Source organism: Eleutherodactylus coqui, chromosome 9 (assembly GCF_035609145.1).
Source record: "Eleutherodactylus coqui strain aEleCoq1 chromosome 9, aEleCoq1.hap1, whole genome shotgun sequence".
Classification (NCBI taxonomy): Eukaryota; Metazoa; Chordata; class Amphibia; order Anura; family Eleutherodactylidae; genus Eleutherodactylus; species Eleutherodactylus coqui.
The window spans coordinates 51,751,279-51,774,425 of record NC_089845.1 but is presented as its reverse complement, the minus strand read 5'-3'; the positions used below and the strand labels follow the sequence as shown (position 1 = coordinate 51,774,425).

Genomic DNA, 23,147 nt, shown 5'->3' with positions numbered 1-23,147 from the left:
AGGGCGCATACAATGTTGCGGGAGACGTGGTCGTGCAGGGCTGGGACGGCACATCGGGAAAAGTAGTGGCGACTGGGAACTGAGTAGCGCGGGGCCGCCGCTGCCATCATACCTTTGAAAGCCTCCGTTTCCACAACCCTATACGGCAGCATCTCCAGGCTGATAAATTTGGCTATGTGCACGTTTAATGCTTCAGCGTGCGGGTGCGTGGCGGCGTACTTGCGCTTGCGCTCCAACACTTGCGCTAGCGACGGCTGGACGGTGCGCTGAGAGACATTGGTGGATGGGGCCGAGGTCAGCGGAGTTGAGGGTGTGGGTGCGGCCAGGAGACGGTAGTGCCTGTGTCCTGAGAGGGGGGTTGGATCTCAGTGGCAGGTTGGGGCACAGGGGGAGAGGCAGCGGTGCAAACTGGAGGCGGTGAACAGCCTTCGTCTCACCTTGTGGGGTGCTTGGCCATCATATGTCTGCGCATGCTGGTGGTGGTGGCTCCCCGGCTGATCTTGGCGCGACGAAGGTTGCACACCACTGTTCGTCGGTCGTCTGCACTCTCAGTGAAAAACTACCAGACCTTTGAGCACCTCGGCCTCTGCAGGATGGCATGGCGCGAGGGGGCGCTTTGGGAAACAGTTGGTGGATTATTCGGTCTGGCCCTGCCTCTACCCCTGGCCACCGCACTGCCTCTTCCAACCTGCTCTGCTGCTGCACTTGCCTCCCCCTCTGAAGACCTGTCCTCAGTAGGCATAGCAAACCAGGTGGGGTCAGTCACCTCATCGTCCTGCTGCTCTTCCTCCGAATCCTCTGTGCGCTCCTCCCTCAGACTTACTCCAATTACTACTACCTGAGTGATAGACAACTGTGTCTCATCGTCATCGTCCTCCTCACCCACTGAAAGCTCTTGAGACAGTTGCCGGAAGTCCCCAGCCTCAGCCCCCGGACACCGGGAACTTTCCAAAGGTTGGGCATCGGTCACGACAAACTCCTCCAGTGGGAGAGGATTCAGAACCATTGCTGCCCATTCTGGGCAGGGGCCCGAGAACAGTTCCTGGGAGTCTGCCTGCTCCTCAGAATGTGTCATTGTAATGGAGTGAGGAGGCTGGGAGGAAGGAGGAGCAGCAGCCAGAGGATTCAGAGTTGCAGCAGTGGACGGCGCAGAATTCTGGGTGGTCGATAGATTGCTGGATGTACTTTCTGCCATCCACGACAGGACCTGCTCACACTGCTCATTTTCTAATAAAGGTCTACCGCGTGGACCCATTAATTGTGAGATGAATGTGGGGACGCCAGAAACGTGCCTCTCTCCTAATCCCGCAGCAGTCGGCTGCAATACACCTGGATCAGGAGCTCGGCCTGTGCCCACACCCTGACTTGGGCCTCCGCGTCCTCGCCTGCGTCCACGTCCTCTAGGCCTACCCCTACCCCTCTGCATGCTGTATTACCAGTAGTGCAGAAACAGAACGCTGTAATTAAATGTGCCGCTTATTGGCCTGTGGTTGGAGGCTGACTTCACTTACGGAACGCACAGCAGAAGTAGGAAAGAATTTTGCGCAAGCCTGCTGTAACACTTAGCTGGCTGCGTATGAATTAGGACAACTACCCCCAGCAGAGACGCAGTACAGTCAGGACGGTCACAGGCAGCCCAAATAGATTGTTTTCCCCAAATTTTTTTGGAAAAGCCCACTGCCTATATAGACTGGACATGTCTTTCACTGTCCCTGCCTCACCACCACTACTGGCCGTGGACTATGTAAAATTACTGCAGGAAGCAATGCTCTGGACGCAATGCTCTACACGGCCGATATAGAAAAAAAAAAAAATGTGCAACACTGCAAAAAGCAGCCTCAACAGTACTGCACACAGTCAGATGTGGCCCTAAGAAGGACCGTTGGGGTTCTTGAAGCCTAGAATCAATCCTAACACTCTCCCTATAGCAGCTCCGGCATCAGCAGCACTTTCCCTGATCTATGTCAGAATGCATTTGTGGCGAGCCGCGGGAGGGGCCGATTTATATACTCGGGTGACACCTGATCTCGCCAGCCACTCACTGCAGGGGGGTGGTATAGGGCTGGAACGTCGCAGGGGGAAGTTGTAATGCCTTCCCTGTCTTTCTATTGGCCAGAAAAGCGCGCTAACGTCTCAGAGATGAAAGTGAAAGTAACTCGAACATCACGTGGTGCTCGCCTCTAGTAACGAGCATTTCGAACGCGCTAATAACGAGTATCAAGCTCGGACGAGTACGTTCGCTCATCTCTAATCATGAAGGTTCAGGAGCCGATCCCACTCCATATAATACAGGTGATGGCTGTTTCTTACAGCTGACACCCGCCCGCAACTGCAGTGATCTTTAAATGCTGCTGTAATTTTGCCAGTGGTATTTAAAGTGGTTGTCTCGCGGCAAACCTCAAAATTTTACCTTACCCCATTCCCCCTGTCACCCCCCTGGCATAAAATAGCAAAGTAAAGTGGTTTTTAAGCCACTTGCTACTCACCGATCCGACGAAATAAGGACTTTAAAAAATCTTCTCCCAAGATGGCCGCCGGTCCTTTCCCAGGGATGCACTGCGGTTTTCTCCCATGGTGCACCGCGGGTCTTCTCCCATGGTGCACCATGGGCTCTGTGCGTTGCATTGCCGATTCCAGCCTCCTGATTGGCTGGAATTGGCACACGTGATGGGGCGGAGCTAAGCGATGATGCGTAGAAGGGGGCGGGGCCAGAACGCCGCTCGTGCCTGGACCGAGCAGAAGGGGAGAAGACCGCACAGCGCAAGCGCGTCTAAAAAAGCAAGAAGACATCAGAATTAGACGGATCCATGGCGACGGGGACGCTAGCAACGGAGCAGGTAAGTGAATAACTTCTGTATGGCCAATATTTAATGCACGATGTACATTACAAAGTGCATTAATATGGCCATACAGAAGTGTATAACCCCACTTGCTGCCGTGAGACAACCCCTTTAAATGCTCCATAATGAGATCGTTGGGTGCTGTTTGGTTGCTATGGCAGCCAGGGGCTTCTGAAAGCCCTCAGGGCCATCATTGCAGATTGGCATAACTTGATAGATTGCCTGTCAGATCACTGTATAATGTAATACTATGGTATTACATCATACTGCATAAGTGATCAAAACATTGCAAGTTCATGTACCCTATGGGGATTAAAAAAATGAAAAAAAAATCAGTTTAAAAAGTTGTATTCATTGCTAAAAAATTTATAAAAGTAATAAAAGTTTTGAAAAAAAACCTTTCCCCATATTTATAATAAAATAATCTAAATAATAAAAAAAACATATTTGGTATTGCTGCATCCATAAAAGTCCGATTTATCAAAGTAATGTGTTATTTATTAGAGATGAGCGAACACCAAAATGTTCGGGTGTTCGTTATTCGGAACGAACTTCCCGCGATGTTCGAGGGTTCGTTTCGAACAACGAACCCCATTGAAGTCAATGGGCGACCGGAGCATTTTTGTATTTCGCCGATGCTCGCTAAGGTTTTCATGTGTGAAAATCTGGGCAATTCAAGAAAGTGATGGGAATGACACAGAAACGGATAGGGCAGGCGAGGGGCTACATGTTGGGCTGCATCTCAAGTTCACAGGTCCCACTATTAAGCCACAATACCGGCAAGAGTGCCCCCGCCCCCCTCCCAACAACTTTTACTTCTGAAAAGCCATCATTAGCATGGCATACCTTTGCTAAGCACCACACTAGCTACAACAAAGCACAATCACTGCCTGGATGACACTCCGCTGCCACTTCTCCTGGGTTACATGCTGCCCAACCGCCCCCCTCCCCCCCACAGCACACACCAAAGTGTCCCTGTGCAGCCTTCAGCTGCCCTCATGCCACGCCACACTCATGTCTGTTTAGAAGTGCGTCTGCCATGAGGAGGAACCGCAGGCACACACTGCAGAGGGTTGGCATGGCTAGGCAGCGGCCCTCTTTAAAAGGGGCGGGGCGATAGCCCACAATGCTGTACAGAAGCAATGAGAAATAGAATCCTGTGCCACACCATCAGGAGCTGCACACGTAGGCATAGCAATGGGGAACCTATGTGCCACACACTATTCATTCTGTCAAGGTGTCTGCATGCCCCAGTTAGACCGGGCTTTTTAATTCATAGACACAGGCAGGTACAACTCCCTATTGTGAAGTCCCTGTCGACCCACAGCATGGGTGGGTGCCAGGAAGCCACCGGCGGTACATAGAAATATCCCATTGCATTGCCCAACACAGCTGAGGTAGTAATGTCGTGCGTAATACAGGTGGGCTTCGGCCCACACTGCATGCCCCAGTCTGACCGGGGTTCTTTACAAGTGGACACATGTAGGTTACACTCCGTGTGCACCTACAGCATGGGTGGCTCCCTGGAACCCACCGGCGGTACATAAAAATAGCCCATTGCATTGCCCAACACAGCTGAGGTAGTAATGTCGTGCTTAATGCAGGTGGGCTTCGTCCCACACTGCATGCCCCAGTCAGACTGGGGTTCTTTAGAAGTGTACAGATGTATTAAAAACTCCATGTGCACCTACAGCATGGGTGGCTCCCTGGAACCCACCGGCGGTACATAAAAATATCCCATTGCATTGCCCAACACAGCTGAGGTAGTAATGTCGTGCTTAATGCAGGTGGGCTTCGGCCCACACTGCATGCCCCAGTCAGACTGGGGTTCTTTAGAAGTGGACACATGTAGGTTAAACTCCCTGTGGACCCACTGCCTGGGTGGGTGCCAGGAAGCCACCGGCGGTACATAGAAATATCCCATTGCATTGCCCAACACAGCTGAGGTAGTAATGTCGTGCGTAATACAGGTGGGCTTCGGCCCACACTGCATGCCCCAGTCAGACTGGGGTTCTTTAGAAGTGTACAGATGTATTAAAAACTCCGTGTGCACCTACAGCATGGGTGGCTCCCTGGAACCCACCGGCGGTACATAAAAATAGCCCATTGCATTGCCCAACACAGCTGAGGTAGTAATGTCATGCTTAATGCAGGTGGGCTTCGGCCCACACTGCATGCCCCAGTCAGACTGGGGTTCTTTAGAAGTGGACACATGTAGGTTAAACTCCCTGTGGACCCACTGCCTGGGTGGGTGCCAGGAAGCCACCGGCGGTACATAGAAATATCCCATTGCATTGCCCAACACAGCTGAGGTAGTAATGTCGTGCGTAATACAGGTGGGCTTCTGCCCACACTGCATGCCCCAGTCAGACTGGGGTTCTTTAGAAGTGTACAGATGTATTAAAAACTCCGTGTGCACCTACAGCATGGGTGGCTCCCTGGAACCCACCGGCGGTACATAAAAATAGCCCATTGCATTGCCCAACACAGCTGAGGTAGTAATGTCGTGCTTAATGCAGGTGGGCTTCGGCCCACACTGCATGCCCCAGTCAGACTGGGGTTCTTTAGAAGTGGACACATGTAGGTTAAACTCCCTGTGGACCCACTGCCTGGGTGGGTGCCAGGAAGCCACCGGCGGTACATAGAAATATCCCATTGCATTGCCCAACACAGCTGAGGTAGTAATGTCGTGCGTAATACAGGTGGGCTTCGGCCCACACTGCATGCCCCAGTCTGACCGGGGTTCTTTACAAGTGGACACATGTAGGTTACACTCCGTGTGCACCTACAGCATGGGTGGCTCCCTGGAACCCACCGGCGGTACACAAAAATATCCCATTGCATTGCCCAACACAGCTGAGGTAACGTCAGCTGTAATGCAGGTGGGCTAAAAATTAATTTGATTACACTGTAGGCGAGGGCCCACAAAAATTGCTGTATCAACAGTACTAATGTACATCAGAAAAATTGGCCATGGCCAGCCAAGAGGGCAGGTGAAACCCATTAATCGCTTTGGTTAATGTGGCTTAAGTGGTAACTAGGCCTGGAGGCAGCCCAGTGTAACGAAAAATTGGTTCAAGTTAAACTTCCAACGCTTTTAAGCGCATTGAAACTTATAAAAATTGTTCAGAAAAATTATTTGAGTGAGCCTTGTGGCCCTAAGAAAAATTGCCCGTTCAGCGTGATTACGTGAGGTTTCAGGAGGAGGAGCAGGAGGAGGAGGAGGAATATTAGACACAGATTGATGAAGCAGAAATGTCCCCGTTTTGGATGGTGAGAGAGAACGTAGCTTCCATCCGCGGGTGCAGCCTACGTATTGCTTACGTATCGCTGCTGTCCGCTGGTGGAGAACAGAAGTCTGGGGAAATCCAGCCTTTGTTCATCTTGATGAGTGTTAGCCTGTCGGCACTGTCGGTTGACAAGCGGCTACGCTTATCTGTGATGATTCCCCCAGCCGCACTAAACACCCTCTCCGACAAGACGCTAGCCGCAGGACAAGCAAGCACCTCCAGGGCATACAGCGCTAGTTCAGGCCACGTGTCCAGCTTCGACACCCAGTAGTTGTAGGGGGCAGAGGCGTCACCAAGGATGGTCGTGCGATCCGCTACGTACTCCCTCACCATCCTTTTACAGTGCTCCCGCCGACTCAGCCGTGACTGGGGAGCGGTGACACAGTCTTGGTGGGGAGCCATAAAGCTGGCCAGGCCCTTAAAGACTGTTGCACTGCCTGGGATGTACATGCTGCTCGATCTACGCACATCCCCTGCTACCTTGCCCTCGGTACTGCGCCTTCTGCCACTAGCGCTGTCGGCTGGGAATTTTACCATCAGCTTGTCCGCAAGGGTCCTGTGGTATAGCAACACTCTCGAACCCCTTTCCTCTTCGGGAATCAGAGTGGGCAGGTTCTCCTTATACCGTGGATCGAGCAGTGTGTACACCCAGTAATCCGTCGTGGCCAGAATGCGTGCAACGCGAGGGTCACGAGAAAGGCATCCTAACATGAAGTCAGCCATGTGTGCCAGGGTACCTGTACGCAACACATGGCTGTCCGCACTAGGAAGATCACTTTCAGGATCCTCCTCCTCCTCCTCCTCAGGCCATACACGCTGAAAGGATGACAGGCAATCAGCCGGTGTACCGTCAGCAGCGGCCCAAGCTGTCTCTTCCCCCTCCTCCTCATCCTCCTCATGCTCCTCCTCCTCCTCCTGTACGCGCTGAGAAATAGACAGGAGGGTGCCCTGACTATCCAGCGGCATACTGTCTTCCCCCGCCCCCGTTTCCGAGCGCAAAGCAGCTGCCTTTATGGTTTGCAGGGAATTTCTCAAGATGCATAGCAGAGGAATGGTGACGCTAATGATTGTAGCATCGCCGCTCACCACCTGGGTAGACTCCTCAAAATTACCAAGGACATGGCAGATGTCTGCCAACCAGGCCCACTCTTCTGAAAGGAATTGAGGAGGCTGACTCCCACTGCGCCGCCCATGTTGGAGTTGGTATTCGACTATAGCTCTACGTTGTTCATAGAGCCTGGCCAACATGTGGAGCGTAGAGTTCCACCGTGTGGGCACGTCGCACAGCAGTCGGTGCACTGGCAGCTTAAAGTGATGTTGCAGGGTGCGCAGGGTGGCAGCGTCCGTGTGGGACTTGCGAAAATGTGCGCAGAGCCGGCGCGCCTTTACGAGCAGGTCTGACAAGCGTGGGTAGCTTTTCAGAAAGCGCTGAACCACCAAATTAAAGACGTGGGCCAGGCATGGCACGTGCGTGAGGCTGCCGAGCTGCAGAGCCGCCACCAGGTTACGGCCGTTGTCACACACGACCATGCCCGGTTGGAGGCTCAGCGGCGCAAGCCAGCGGTCGGTCTGCTGTGTCAGACCCTGCAGCAGTTCGTGGGCCGTGTGCCTCTTATCGCCTAAGCTGAGTAGTTTCAGCACGGCCTGCTGACGCTTGCCCACCGCTGTGCTGCCACACCGCGCGACACCGACTGCTGGCGACATGCTGCTGCTAACACATCTTGATTGCGAGACAGAGGAGGAGGAGGAGGAGGGTGCTTTAGTGGAGGAAGCATACACCTCCGCAGATACCACCACCGAGCTGGGGCCCGCAATTCTGGGGGTGGGTAGGACATGAGCGGTCCCAGGCTCTGACTCTGTCCCAGCCTCCACTAAATTCACCCAATGTGCCGTCAGGGAGATGTAGTGGCCCTGCCCGCCTGTGCTTGTCCACGTGTCCGTAGTTAAGTGGACCGTGGCAGTAACCGTGTTGGTGAGGGCGCGTACAATGTTGCGGGAGACGTGGTCGTGCAGGGCTGGGACGGCACATCGGGAAAAGTAGTGGCGACTGGGAACTGAGTAGCGCGGGGCCGCCGCCTCCATGATACTTTTGAAGGACTCCGTTTCCACAACCCTATACGGCAGCATCTCAAGGCTGATGAATTTTGCTATGCGGACGGTTAACGTTTGAGCGTGCGGGTGCGTGGCGGCGTACTTGCGCTTGCGCTCCAACAGTTGCGCAAGCGACGGCTGGACGGTGCGCTGAACTACACTGCTGGATGGGGCCGAGGACAGCGGAGGTGAGGGTGTGGGTGCAGGCCAGGAGACGGTAGTGCCTGTGTCCTGAGAGGGGGGTTGCATCTCAGTGGCAGGTTGGGGCACAGGGGGAGAGGCAGGGGTGCATATGTCTGCGCATGGTGGTGGTGGTGAGGCTGTTGGTGTTGGCTCCCTGGCTGAGCTTTGCGCGACAAAGGTTGCACACCACTGTTCGTCGGTCGTCAGGCGTCTCTGTGAAAAACTGCCAGACTTTAGAGCACCTCGGCCTCTGCAGGGTGGCATGGCGCGAGGGGGCGCTTTGGGAAACACTTGGTGGATTATTCGGTCTGGCCCTGCCTCTACCCCTGGCCACCGCACTGCCTCTTGCAACCTGCCCTGCTGATGCCCTTGACTCCCCCTCTGAAGACCTGTCCTCCTGAGTAAGCGTTGCACACCAGGTGGGGTCAGTCACCTCATCGTCCTGCTGCTCTTCCTCCGAATCCTCTGTGCGCTGCTCCCTCGGACTTACTGCCCTTACTACTACCTCACTGCAAGACAACTGTGTCTGATCGTCATCGTCCTCCTCACCCACAGAAAGTTGTTGAGACAGTTGGCGGAAGTCCCCAGCCTCTTCCCCCGGACCCCGGGAACTTTCGAATGGTTGGGCATCAGTGACGATAAACTCCTCTGGTGGGAGAGGAACCGCTGCTGCCCAATCTAAGCAGGGGCCCGAGAACAGTTCCTGGGAGTGTTCCCGCTCCTGAGCAGGTGTCATTGTAGTGGAGTGAGGAGGCTGGGAGGAAGGAGGAGCAGCAGACAGAGGATTCGGATTTGCAGCAGTGGACGGCGCAGAACTGCGGGTAGACGATAGGTTGCTCGAAGCACTTTCTGCCATCCAGGACAGGACCTGCTCACACTGCTCATTTTCTAATAACCGTCTCCCGCGTGGACCCATTGGGCGATGAATGTGGGGACACCAGAAACGTGCCTCTCTCCTAATCGCGCAGCAGTCGGCTGCGACACACCTGGATCAGGAGCTCGGACTGTGCCCACACCCTGACTTGGCCCTCCGCGTCCTCGGCCGCGTCCACGTCCTCTAGGCCTACCCCTACCCCTCAGCATGCTGTATTACCAGTGATTTGATTTCACAGGCAGCTAATAAATTGGCGCAAGACTGCAGGCCAAATATAATTTTTTCCCTTTTTTGAAAACGAAAGGCCCCACTGCCTCTAGTGAATGTATAATCTAAGTTTAATAACTGTGCTGTTTTCCTGCTAATGTGTCACAGAACGTGAGGGTAGCAGAGTTATTAACTGTGGCAGAGCAGGTATTTTTTTCCCAATTAAGGAAAGCAAATGGCGAAGCCAGGAGTAAAACGTAGCTGGGTGCGTCTGATTTTTACAGGTTGCACACGCAGCCGACACGTGTCCACCGCCCTTAGGACGGACAGAGGCAGGACAAATAGAATTATTTTCCGTTTTTTTTGCACCAAAAGGCAGCACTGCGTATATTCTATGAACATGAGAAGTTTAATAACTGTGCTGTTTTCTTGCTAATGTGTCACAGAACGTGAGGGTAGCAGAGTTATTAACTGTGGCAGAGCAGGTATTTTTTTTCCCAATTAAGGAAAGCAAATGGCGAAGCCAGGAGTAAAACGTAGCTGGGTGCGTCTGATTTTTACAGGTTGCACACGCAGCCGACACGTGTCCACCGCCCTTAGGACGGACAGAGGCAAGACAAATAGAATTATTTTCCGTTTTTTGCACCAAAAGGCAGCACTGCGTATATTCTATGAACATGAGAAGTTTAATAACTGTGCTGTTTTCCTGCTAATGTGTCACAGAACGTGAGGGTAGCAGAGTTATTAACTGTGGCAGAGCAGGTATTTTTTTTCCCAATTAAGGAAAGCAAATGGCGAAGCCAGGAGTAAAACGTAGCTGGGTGCGTCTGATTTTAACAGGTTGCACACGCAGCTCACACGTGTCCACCGCCCTTAGGACGGACAGAGGCAGGACAAATAGAATTATTTTCACTTGTTTTACAAGCAAAAGGCAGCACTGCGTATATTCTATGAATAATAACTGTGTTGTGGCCCTGCCTATACAATTCTTTCCCTGCAGTATCAATGGAGGGTGCAATGCTCTGCAGAGGCGATTTTGAGAAGCAAAAAAAAATGCAGCACAGCTAACAGCAGCCTGGACAGTACTGCACACGGATAAATATGGCCCTAGAAAGGACTGTTGAGGTTCTTGAAGGCTACACTCACGCCTAACACTCTCCCTGCCTATGCAGCACTTCTGTCCCTAATGCCGGGTGCAACGCTCTGCAGAGCCGATTTTGAGAAAAAAAAAAATTGCCACTGCTAACAGCAGCCAACACACAGCTATCAGTAGCCCTAATAAGGACCTTTGGGGGTCTTGAAGCCTACACTAACTACCAATTCTTTCCCTACAGCAGCTCCGGTACAAACAGCACTGTCCCTCAGCTAACTCACAAGGCATCTGAGGCGAGCCGCGGGAGGGGCCGACTTTTATGTTCGGGTGACACCTGATCTCCCCAGCCACTCACAGCAGGGGGGTGGTATAGGGCTTGAATGTCACAGGGGGAAGTTGTAATGCCTTCCCTGTCTTTCAATTGGCCAGAAAAGCGCGCTAACGTCTCAGGGAAGGAAGTGAAAATAACCAGAACACCGCATGGTGTTCGTTACGAATAACGAACATCCCGAACACCCTAATATTCGCACGAATATCAAGCTCGGAAGAACACGTTCGCTCATCTCTCTTATTTATCTATCACGGTAACTTTGTTAGAAAAATACACAACACCAGAATTGCGCTTTTTTTGGTCACTCCGTTTCCAAGACAAAATTTAATAAAAAGCGATCAAAGATATTCTAGTTTTTAAAAGCAGTGCAACAAAAAAAACTATATAAATTTGGTATCCTAGTAACCATACTGACCCACAGAATAAAGCTATCATGTCATTTTTGCTGCAGTGTGTACACCGTAGAAGCAAGACCCCCGCCCCCCCCCCCCCCAAAAAAAATTTGTGAAATTGCGTTTCTTTTCCATTCCCTCCCACTTAGAATTTTTAAAAGTTTTTCAGTACACTATATGGTACATTAAATTGTCCCATTGAAAAATACAACTCGTCCTGCAGAAAACAAGCCATAAGGGCTCAGTCAGACGTGCGAATTTATGTGCGCAAAAACGCATTCCTAAAACGATTTGCATGACCGAAGCGGGCGTCACACTGAAAAAAACCCACACTTTGTGTTTTTGCGCACATAAAGTGCGCTGCCAGCTGTCATTCAATAGCTGAGAGCTGCCTCTGATTGGTCACAGTGCTCAGCCAATCATAGGCAGCCTTTTCAGCAGACGGCGATTTTAAGTCCCGGCCTGCTGAAAGCACTTCAAAGTAGTGCAGGAGAGGACCCGGCTGGACGCGGCTGAGCCCTGGCAGCTGCAGAGAGGTGAGTATATATATATTTTTTACACATTTTAGGGATGATTTTCAGGGAAGGGCTTATATTTAAAGCCCTGCCCCAAAAATCACTGCAGGGCTTGCCGGCAGCCCATTGCTTTCAGTGCCGGCTCCATTGAATTCAATGGGAGAACATCGTGCTCCTGTGCCACAGCTGTGTCAGAGAATCACGATCTTCACTGTATGTTCTCAAATGGGTAGTTGAGCACAAGGTGAAACCCCTGGATGTGACAGCATCCAGGGGTTTCACATCCAAAAAACCTGGAATGCCGCAGTTGCCTGCGTTTTAAAATCCGCTGCCCTATATTTACCGCTGCGCATTTTTGTGCGCAGGTAAATATCGGGCATCTGACTGCTGCCATTGATAAACATTGGTTCTATATAGATGCGGATCGCAAACGCAGGCAACATACGCACATAAAAACGCCCGTCTGACTGAGCCCTAATACAGCTACATTGATGGGTAAATAAAAGAGTTATGATTTTTTTAAGTGGGGAGAAAAAAAACTGAAAATTAAAAATTAAAAAAGGGCAGCGTCCTGAAGAGGTTCTACATGTATGTGATTTGTGATCTATATCATTGATAGGCTCTTCGTATATTACTATTCAGTGAAAATAGAATTATTAAAAGAACATAAATGAAAGAAACAACCAACACAAAGACATTCTAATCACATTGTACTTCTTCTAAGGCTGGATTCACACGAACGTATATCGGCTGGGTTTTCACGCCGAGCCGATATACGGTGTCCTCATCTGCAGGGAGGGGGGGGGTGTAAGAGCCAGGAGCAGGGACTGAGCTCCCGCTCCCTCTCTGCCTCCTCTCCGCCCCTCTGCACTATTTGCAATGAAAGGAGGTGGGGTGGGGCAGTGCTAAGTTCTGAGAATTAGCCCCGCCCCATCCCGCCTCTCCTCATTGCAAATAGTGCAGAGGGGAGGAGAGGAGGCAGAGAGGAGGCGGGAGCTCAGTTCCTGCTCCTGGCTCTTCCATCCTCCCCCCCCCCTCCCTGCAGATGAGGACACCGTATATCGGCTCGGCGTGAAAACCGAGCCGATATACGTTCGTCTGAACCCAGCCTAACACTGTCCTTTTTTGAATGGGTTAAACTAGCAGCTGATACACGAATGAACTATTGGGTACATTCGACAAAGTTGAAAATGGAGAACGTAGATAAGGAAATAGAATGCGCCCTATTTTCACCAGCCTGTACTAGGTCAGCCACTTTGGTGAACTACAGGAATGAACTTCTTTGGCTTTTCTCCAATGACCCTTCTGTGTGACCATCCATATCTCTTCAGTTTGCTTTTCGACACTCAGTAGAGAATCTCCCAACTCCCTTTCCCTACAAATGGTTAATAAATAAAGTGAACCTGTGATAGCGGAAAACCCAATTCATTTTCTAATGAATGAGATCATTTCCATCTGCTTCTCTTCTTAAACTTACTGTCTGTAGTGCAGCAATAGAAAAATAGGGAGTGGAATAAGACATGACTACAGGTTCTGACTACGGGGCATTATTTGTAGTCTGTGACCATGTAGTTGCATAGGACTACATGTAACAGGGAGATGGTACTACGACTTAGGAATAAACCTTTTACCTAATTGGCAAGATTGTATTTGCCCCATAGGGGGGATAAATACTTAAATTCTGCAATAATGTAAGACCGTCACAACAACATTAAAGGGGTTGTCCCGCGGCAGCAAGTGGGTCTATACACTTCTGTATGGCCATAATAATGCACTTTGTAATATACATTGTGCATTAATTATGAGCCATACAGAAGTTATAAAAAGTTTTATACTTACCTGCTCCGTTGCTGGCGTCCTCGTCTCCATGGTGCCGACTAATTTTCGCCCTCCGATGGCCAAATTAGCCGCGCTTGCGCAGTCCGGGTTTTCTCCTGTTCTCTATGGGGCTCCGTGTAGCTCCGTGTAGCTCCACCCCGTCACGTGCCGATTCCAGCCAATCAGGAGGCTGGAATCGGCAATGGACCGCACAGAAGAGCTGCGGTCCACGGAGGAAGAGGATCCCGGCGGCCATCTTCACCGGTAAGTATAGAAGTCACCGGAGCGCGGGGATTAAGGTAAGCGCTCCGGTAAGCTTTCTTTAGGTCCCTGCATCGGGGTTGTCTCGCGCCGAACGAGGGGGGGGGGGTTGAAAAAAAAAAACCCGTTTCGGCGCGGGACAACCCCTTTAAATGCTTTTGGTGCATTGACTGTAACTAACTCTGGGCCTCAGCAATTCATCTGCCCACTTAAAGGGGTTGTCTCGAGGCAGGAGTGGATTTTTTTTATTGCCCAGTCCCCCTAATTAAGCATACATTACTAAGCCCCCCTGTAAATGACATTTCTAGCTGGTTTGTACTTACCGTTCCAGCGTTTCAGCAACTTATAAAAATTTTCCCAAGATGGCCGCCGGCTCTTTTCCCATCGCTTGCTGTAGCCCGACGTGCGCGCTCCCGAGACGCTACCAGCTGTGTCTCCCTGACAACCAGACGCCCCGCAGCTGCCGACTGGACCCCTGGAGTGAACACGGCCGACCAGTCACCCACCACCAGGCAGCAGGTAACCGGCGCAGCCCCCCCTCCCCCGGCACAGTGGCAGCCCACCCGGCACAGCGACAGCCCCCCCGGCACAGCGACAGCCCCCCCCCGGCACAGCGACAGTCCCCCCATCGCAGCGACAGCCCCCCCCGGCACAGCGGCAGCCCCCCCATCGCAGCGACAGCCCCCCCCATCGCAGCGACAGCCCCCCCATCACAGCGGCAGCCCCCCCCCATCAAGCGACAGCGCCCCCATCACAGCGGCAGCCCCCCCATCAAGCGACAGCGCCCCATCACAGCGGCAGCCCCCCCATCAAGCGACAGCGCCCCCATCACAGCGGCAGCCCCCCCCCATAAAGCGACAGCGCCCCCATCACAGCGGCAGCCCCCCCCATCAAGCGACAGCGCCCCCATCACAGCGGCAGCCCCCCCATCAAGCGACAGCGCCCCCATCACAGCGACAGCCCCCCCCATCAAGCGACAGCGCCCCCATCACAGCGACAGCCCCCCCCCATCAAGCGACAGCGCCCCCATCACAGTGACAGCCCCCCCCTATCAAGCGACAGCGCCCCCATCACAGCGGCAGCCCCCCCCATCAAGCGACAGCTCCCCCATCACAGCGGCAGCCCCCCCCATCAAGCGACAGTGCCCCCATCACAGCGACAGCCCCCCTCATCAAGCGACAGCGCCCCCATCACAGCGACAGCCCCCCCCCCCGGCGCAGCCCCCCCCATCACAGCGACAGCCCCCCCCCCCGACGCAGCCCCCCCCCCGGCGCAGCGGCAGCCCCCCCGGCCCATCACTTACCTGGGCGGCAGGACGGCGGGACAGCTGGGCGGCTTCTCGGGACAGCTGGGCGGCTCTGCACCTTCCTCTAACAGAGGATGGTACAGAATGGCCGCTCCAGCGCGCTCCCGAGCAGTGACAGCTCGTCTGCGCATGCGCAGAAGAGCTGTAGCGGGGAGCACACTGAAGCGGCTCGTGCTGAAAGGAGAAGACCGGACTGCGCAAGCGCGTCTAAAAAAGCAAGCTGCCAGCGATTTTAGACGGATCCATGGAGACGAGGATGCCAGCAACGGAGCAGGTAAGTGAATAACTTCTGTATGGCTCATATTTAATGCACGATGTACATTACAAAGTGCATTATTATGGCCATACAGAAGTGTATAACCCCACTTGCTGCCGCGAGACAACCCCTTTAAGCTGTCCGTTAGCCGTAAACACCTTTGGTACATGTAGCCTAGACTTTAGTCTCTCCATTGTGATGCACAATGTCATAGACGTCATAAACCATACATCTCCGTTCTATCCCTGGCTTAGTCCCATTTTTTTGTCAGCGATACAGGTGGATTTTCTGTGCCCTTAAATTATACATTTTAGACACAGAAAATACACATAAACAAGCCATTCCTTCCCATCGTAGGCCTGTGCAAAGCTTAAAGGGGTTGTCCCGAGGCAGCAAGTGGGTCTATACACTTCTGTATGGCCATAATAATGCACTTTGTAATGTACATTGTGCATTAATTATGAGCCATACAGAAGTTATAAAAAGTTTTATACTTACCTGCTCCGTTGCTGGCGTCCTCGTCTCCATGGTGCCGACTAATTTTTGGCCTCCGATGGCCAAATTAGCCGCGCTTGCGCAGTCCGGGTCTTCAGCAGTCTTCTATGGAGCCGCTCGTGCCAGAGAGCGGCTCCGTGTAGCTCCGCCCCGTCACGTGCCGATTCCAGCCAATCAGGAGGCTGGAATCGGCAGTGGACCGCACAGAAGAGCTGCGGTCCACGAAGACAGAGGATCCCGGCGGCCATCTTCAGCGGTAAGTATTGAAGTCACCGGAGCGCGGGGATTAAGGTAAGCGCTCCGGTAAACTTTCTTTACTTCCCTGCATCGGGGTTGTCTCGCGCCGAACGGGGGGGGGGTGGAAAAAAAAAAAAACCCGTTTCGGCGCGGGACAACCCCTTTAAAGTCCAATGGTGTGCACGCTGGATTGAGGCCGAGCCTCCCTTACAGCCCGATGCTCCAGCAATGTCCATAGTCCTCTGGTGGCCCAATCTGCTACCTTTGCAATGCTACTCTGAACTATCTCACAAGCCCTTTTTTCTAAGCCTGCCCTTTGGTCCCTGGTCATCAGGACCCTTTTGTTGGACTTCAGACCCTGGTCATTAGGCACTCTCTTACGCTGCTTCCCAAATTGTTTCCCCAGCATGGGAAACAAGCTGTACAAGTAGCTGTGCAATTCACAGTTCACTGCAGTCTCCAGGCTGCTCTCCAGTCTGGGTACAAGGCTGCTGCCATGTGAGCAGTCTCCTTCAGTGTCTCACAAGTCTCTGCTGCGCATATTTGGCTCTGCTACATCACACGAACTGCTACTAAGCCTCCGTGTTGCAGCTGCTTCTCACTCCTCACTGGCTGTTGTAGCTACACTCTCTGCTGCTCTCCCATTGATGCTGTTGCTCAGCTTTTTATATCAGACACTTCCCTGCACATAGAACTTTTCTGCACAACACCAGCCCTGCCAATTGGTTTCTTATTCTGGGCAAGGATGTGCAAGCCACATCACCACCAGCATCACAGAGAGGGCAGAACCTCCTTAGCAACTTCACCCTGGGCTTCAGAATCATTGCACCCAACGTGTCTCTGTTAACCTCTTTCCTACTGATGGTCTGGCAGGGAGGTCAGGACCTTAAACTGGCACTCACTGCACCTCTCCTGCACTCTCTTATCCCAAGCTGTGGCCGCTGACCTGCAGCACTGCTGTCACCAACCTGGCACTTGGCACTCTCCTTCTCTTCTTAAACTTACTGTCTGGCACTCTCCTTCTCCCGTCCCAAGCTTGGACTGGAGGAGGTAAGGTTTAACATGTGTCACGCGAGAAGCTACAAAGGAGGCTTCCATTGGCGCTCTAGTTAAACATTGGAAGTCATTCCAAGGATTTCTCCCGACTGACGGATTTCAGCTCTGCGGTGTATATTTTCGCTAATATACCACAAACGCCTGTGTGATTAGACGAGAAAACGCTAATTTTGGAACTTTTGTCTGCTCACTCGATTTTCGGCTACGATATGGCCAACGTGAAAGGGCATCACTCATGTAAGAGACCATAAATTATGGCTGCCTGCATACAGCCGGGTCGGATCCCGCTGTGAGAATTCTCACAGCGGGATGAGACCCGTGCCCTGATATTGACCTTATACTCACCCGTCCGGCGTCTTCTCTCTCTGCACTGTGATATGCCGGCTGGCGCACAGCCAGACATGCGCGGTGCAGGGCCGGCACATCAGCCATGATGTTTCTGTGCAGGCCTCTCACAGTAATAGGACATGCTGCGATTTGTTTACCGTGAGAGTTTTCACGTGTTCAAATCACGGCAGTCTGCATAGGATTGCATTATCTAATGCAATCCTATGGCAGCATGCACAGCCGGAAAATCTCGCCGCGGAATTTCCGTCCATGTGCAGGATGCCTATTAGGAACTAAGGGCAAAAACACACGGGTCGCATAACGTGGCTAAAACACTGCCATTTGTTAAAGCCCTGAAGCAAAAATCCAGGTAATTTCAATTTAATTTAATTTTTTGTGCAGCTGTAGACACAAAATGATCGGGTGCTGTTAATCAAGACTATTTAATTAAGAATTTAGCCATGGAGACCCACCGATCTGTATATGAGCTCTATACTGTAAACCAATACAGCTTGGCTCCAGTGTAACTTGCCCATGCATCTCCTTGTTTTCCCACAAAATGCTCATTTTTTCTTTTTGTCCACCTCAGGCAAAAAAAAAAAAGCCAGGGCTTTACCATCTGCCTCTGTCCTGTTTGTATTGTTCGTTTTGGTTCTTGTCATCTGCCTTATCTGTCGGTGCTAGTGGGTAGTAGTCTCTTGCATAGGTACGGCGGTCCCTGCCTGTCCTCCCCTAGGAAGCGTAGGGTCAGAGTTGGTGGCCTGAACGTGTCCACCATCAGGGCTATCTCCAGGAAGGGACAGTGGCGTGGGTGTAGATCAGGGAGCCCTGCGCTGTGCGTACCTAGGCACCCCACTAGTACCGTAACAATATTAGTGCATGAACTGGGGGTTTTGTTTCTTTTTGACTCTTTAAACTCCGTGAGTTTGAAAAACAAAACAGGAAGATAAGTCTTGACCTAACTTTCTTGGATGTAGTATTAGCACCTTTGCGCTTAGGATTGATGCACGAGAATCCCGATAGTGAAAACGAACCCATGAAGCCAATGGTTTCAATCTGCCCATTTTGCGGCTGTGATTTTCATGGCCCCATAACGGGACAAATACACGCCCATCTGTTTAAGCCCTTACCCATATAATTCATTTTCACCCATCCTATCAAGCTGGATCCATACTATATTTTTGCTCATACATCAGGCCATATCTGTGCACAGACATATACTGTGGAGCAGAGGCGTAACTTAAAGATTTGGGGCCCCAATGCAAAATCTGTAATAGGGCCCCCCCACTATAATGCTTAAGTCATACTATTAGGCTCAATATATGAAGAATATAGGCCTCATTGGCCTTAGGGTCCTGGGCGCAGGTGCAAACGCATCCCTCTACACCTTTTTTATGCTATTCCATCTGAAGCTAGGGGTGGGTATCAGATGCCAGGTGTAGCAGGGGCCTGACTGTCTTATAACTGCTTAGATGAAGTGGACAATAGTGTCCTGAGGACCTTATTGATTTGCATGGCCCCAATAATAAAAATGATATGGGTCTTCGAATGCAATAACAAAAGAATGTCCTTGTTTTTTTGAAGATATACCCTTTAATGGCTAACAAAAATACATGATGTTGATGCAAGCTTTCAGGATATCCCCTTCCTCAGGCTAGAAGGGGGTGATATCCTGAAAGCTTGCTGCAACATCATGTATTTTTGTTAGGCATTAAAAGGGATCATATCTACAGGATTACTTGGTTTCTCTTACTGGGAACAATCACATTTTACTCTACTGGCTAACACCGGACCAGACCTGTTTTTTTAAACATTATAAGGGCTCCCTCACACGGTTGTATATTGTCTGCATATTATACTTGTAATATGCAGTGCCAAAAGCTCATTGCTTACAATGGACATTTCACACCTTTCACGTCCATGAAAATAAAAACTCAATGTGTCCTATTTTGATGCGTAATACAGGTGCTAAAATTCTGCAGTTCATACGCATGTTACAACATATTTGCTGTGTACTTTATACTGCACACGTAAAAAATATTCAGATAATACGCAGACAACACACCTGTGTGAGGGAGCCCTAAGTTTAGTATCACTATAAGGGCTTCTTCACATGACCTTAGTTGCTCCTGTTTTTGCATGTGTACAATATGCGCAAGGAATAGGTCCCATTAATTTCAAGGGGTTCGTTCGCAGGAGCGTGTTTTGCATGCATTTTTCATGCACGCGCGAAAAAGTTCTACTCTATTTTTTGGCACCAGGGGTCCCATAGAAGTCTATAGGAGGTGCGCAAATACGTTAGGGAATGGCTGAAACACTGCGCAAAACCATGGGGAAAAGAACCCATCTAGACCTGATAGTGCAAATCTACCTCAACCAACCTTGTTTATGCGCGAATACATTGCGCTGAGGCGAGTTTTTTTATGCATACACTCATGTGAAGCCACCTTAATTGTACTCAGCTGGAGAATAACATATAGGCCAGCTTCACATGACCGTATGCATATTTGCATGGGCATGAGCATCACGTTTTTGTGAAACAAACGTTATTTTCTAGCGGGCGCATCAGCATATTTTACTGTACTTTTTGCGCACACTGATACTCCCAGTCTAATGAAGTCCAGATGTGTTCTTTTTTTTGCACAACTACGCTGTGTTTCACGCATCTGCTAGCATATTGCACATATTTCTACATCTCCATTGACTTCTAGAAAAATAGAGCATACTGCATTTTTTTGTTTTGGGAGAGACCGAAATACTCTGGAAAAATACATGCATGTGAACGGACTCACTGAAATCAATGAGTTCTATTCACTGTGTATTGCGCTTGCGAATTTTGCGCGTGCAAATACGCCCATGTGAAGCCGGCCTATCATATCACTCATACCCCCCCATGAATGCTGTCAAAACAAAGCCCAAAAACATCAGCAAATGCATTTTTTTCCCCACCCCTCACATTTTTTTTACTATTAAAGTCATGCATTGGTTGTGATACATTTCTGTGCACAGCTTGGCATCTGATTGGATACAAATTATCTCTGGGAAGCATTTTACAATGTTTTTTTATTGACGCTAAAGGGAAATTTTAATATGTAATCTAATACTTCTATGTCTGAAAATATGAGAACGCGTCTTTAGCTGCCGAGAAAAAATGATAGCAGTCATGCCAATGACAATACAAGTGAATCCCCGCTCGGAGAATGACAAGAGAACCTGTATAATACTGCCAAGAAGACAGATAGAAGCAGGCATGCTACAGTATCAGACGTGCAGTAAGCAGACGTAGCTGCAATGCAGAGATGCTTTATAGCTGCAGTTCTGGAAACGCGCACCACAGTACAATTACTGCCTGTCTAAAAGGGACCTTGACGATGTTTTATCTAGAATTACCTATGCTTCATATTGGAAAAGCAACTAGGACATGACATAGCAATTTCCCAGAAAGCCACTACGCCAGAGGGAGACACCCACTGTCTGGATGTAGTGAATGGAACACATGCTTGATACAATCTGCTGCAGCAAGAATGCCTTGAAGGTGACTTCCTATTCAAAGCTGATACACTGAATTTATTTATATATATATGTGTATATATATTAGTAAACATGGGCATTCCAATACAGAATACAAACAATTATTGAAACTAATGGCCTTTGCTGTAGGAATCTGGTTATTTATATATTTATATGCAGACAGAAAAAAAGAGAGAACATGATATACAATGAGAATTTGCATGTGTCAATATTATACAAAATGGGACTACTTGATATACTTTGATGAAACATGTAGCACTGCATGGGTTAATAGATTGCAAAATAGAAGAACCAGTCAATGTATGCCACTGGAGAATGAGGATTCCCTTGCTAAAAGGCTTGTGCTGCCCATAGACATAAGATGTTTTTCTGCAGACCATCGACAGACCCAGATAAATATGGCGAGGTCTGCTGGTAGTATGATGTTTGTGGTGGTCAAACACATAAGTTGCTACTAGAATAAGTGGATCTATAGATGATTTGCAGAGAAGTATTGCAAATCTACAAATAACTTTATAAGAAATTCTAGACGAGCAGAAGAAAAAAATCACAAACTTCAAGCATACTTTCGATATATTTAAGTAATGTCATTGCAACATGCACAGAGATCAGTTCGTCAGGACAGGAGTAACGATTGTTATTGCAATGATAAAACGATGAACTTATGTTCTTGCTATATGTCTAGTTACATTTCCAACAAGTCTGAAGTAGTCACTAAGAAGTGTTGGAATAGTATTAGCACTAAATCACAAGCAGATATGTTTACTGAAAAGTGCAGGTAAGGCTCTTAAATCCGTGCTGCCAACTGTCATTGTCATTTGTGTTTACAATTCTGCAGCTCTGCTTTCCAAATGCCGTTGTCAGACTAATCTACTTCCAACTCCAACTACTCTAGGAGTTGTTCTTTCAGCTGCCAAGGTGAAATACTGAAGGTGAATACAATACTCCAGCCAACAAGGTTCAAATCCTGTCCTCCTCACCCCCTGCTGCGAAGTCTTACGTTTCACTAGACTGCTCAGCAGACAAGAAAAAAAAAGTGGAAAAAGTGGAAATTTCCATTCGTATTGAAAGAAAGTCTCTAAGACAAACTCCATTATTTGCACCTGCTATAATGTGTCCCAAGCTGCTCCTTTATAGATTTCTCTGAATGTATCAAACATGAATACACATTGTTGCTTTTTCTCCCACAGTATATTGCTACGTGTTAAAAAGTAACCAATGTGTGCCTTGAGTAAGTCCTGGCACTAATAGTGACACATAGAACATCAACTCTAGTATGGTGGGAGGAAAACTCACCTCTGATCTGCTTTTGAGGCTGCTTCTCTTTGGTCTGAGAAGGACATCTTTAAAGTCCAGCTTGAGGTCTGCGTCCACTCTGGGCATCTTTATGGCTGCTTAGGATCCTACAATCGTGTAATGCAGTGGGGAGCAGATATTCTTCTTGTTTGCTCTAGAGTGTACCAGATCCAAACCTGAAACAAGCAAAGCCCGTATGATCTTCAGCAAGAGTATTTATAGTGTGGAAAAGGCCAACAGTGTGCGTACAAGCCCCATATCTTTATTAGGCAAGTGCTGTTTTTAGAAAGAGCTCAGCTAGAGAACTGTAGTCTTCCCTCTGGCTCCTGTTCTGTGGGCTGACAGAGCGAGAATGTGTGTATGACAGAGTCAACGGCTCTCCATAGCAGTGCTGCGTAACCACACCAAAGCTCTGCATAGGGACGGCAATCAATGAGGCTTTTTATGCTAACAGATCCGGAGGCTCAGCCTACAGTAATTATTTCTTGACTAAACACAACAGACGAAGCTCTTTTATATGTAAAATAATTACCGCTGCACTTGTTACAGTGCGGATATCATTTAAAGGGTCAGTAGTTTTAATTATATTGTTCTGTACGGGCCTCAAAAGACATATCAGCCTGCCATCTGCAAAGCACTGATACAATGAGATACAAGGGAAACCACTCTCAGTCAATCGTCCAAAAATGCAGTACATGCATATTAAATACATAAAATGACAAAGAATGCACTATGTATAAGGTTTAGC

The 23,147-nt window shown here is 49.8% G+C and overlaps 1 protein-coding gene across 1 annotated transcript in view; it reads right to left on the bottom strand.

Annotated features, from left to right (window-relative positions):
* GMPR (guanosine monophosphate reductase) overlaps positions 1–22,749 on the bottom strand; it is a 79,800-nt gene extending 57,051 nt beyond the window's left edge. Inside the window, exon 1 of the mRNA XM_066579390.1 lies at positions 22,400–22,749. Within this exon, the coding sequence (XP_066435487.1) occupies positions 22,400–22,486 (87 nt within the window). The 5' untranslated portion in view covers positions 22,487–22,749. The remainder of the gene's footprint in view (positions 1–22,399) is intronic.
* Positions 22,750–23,147: the final 398 nt, after the last annotated feature.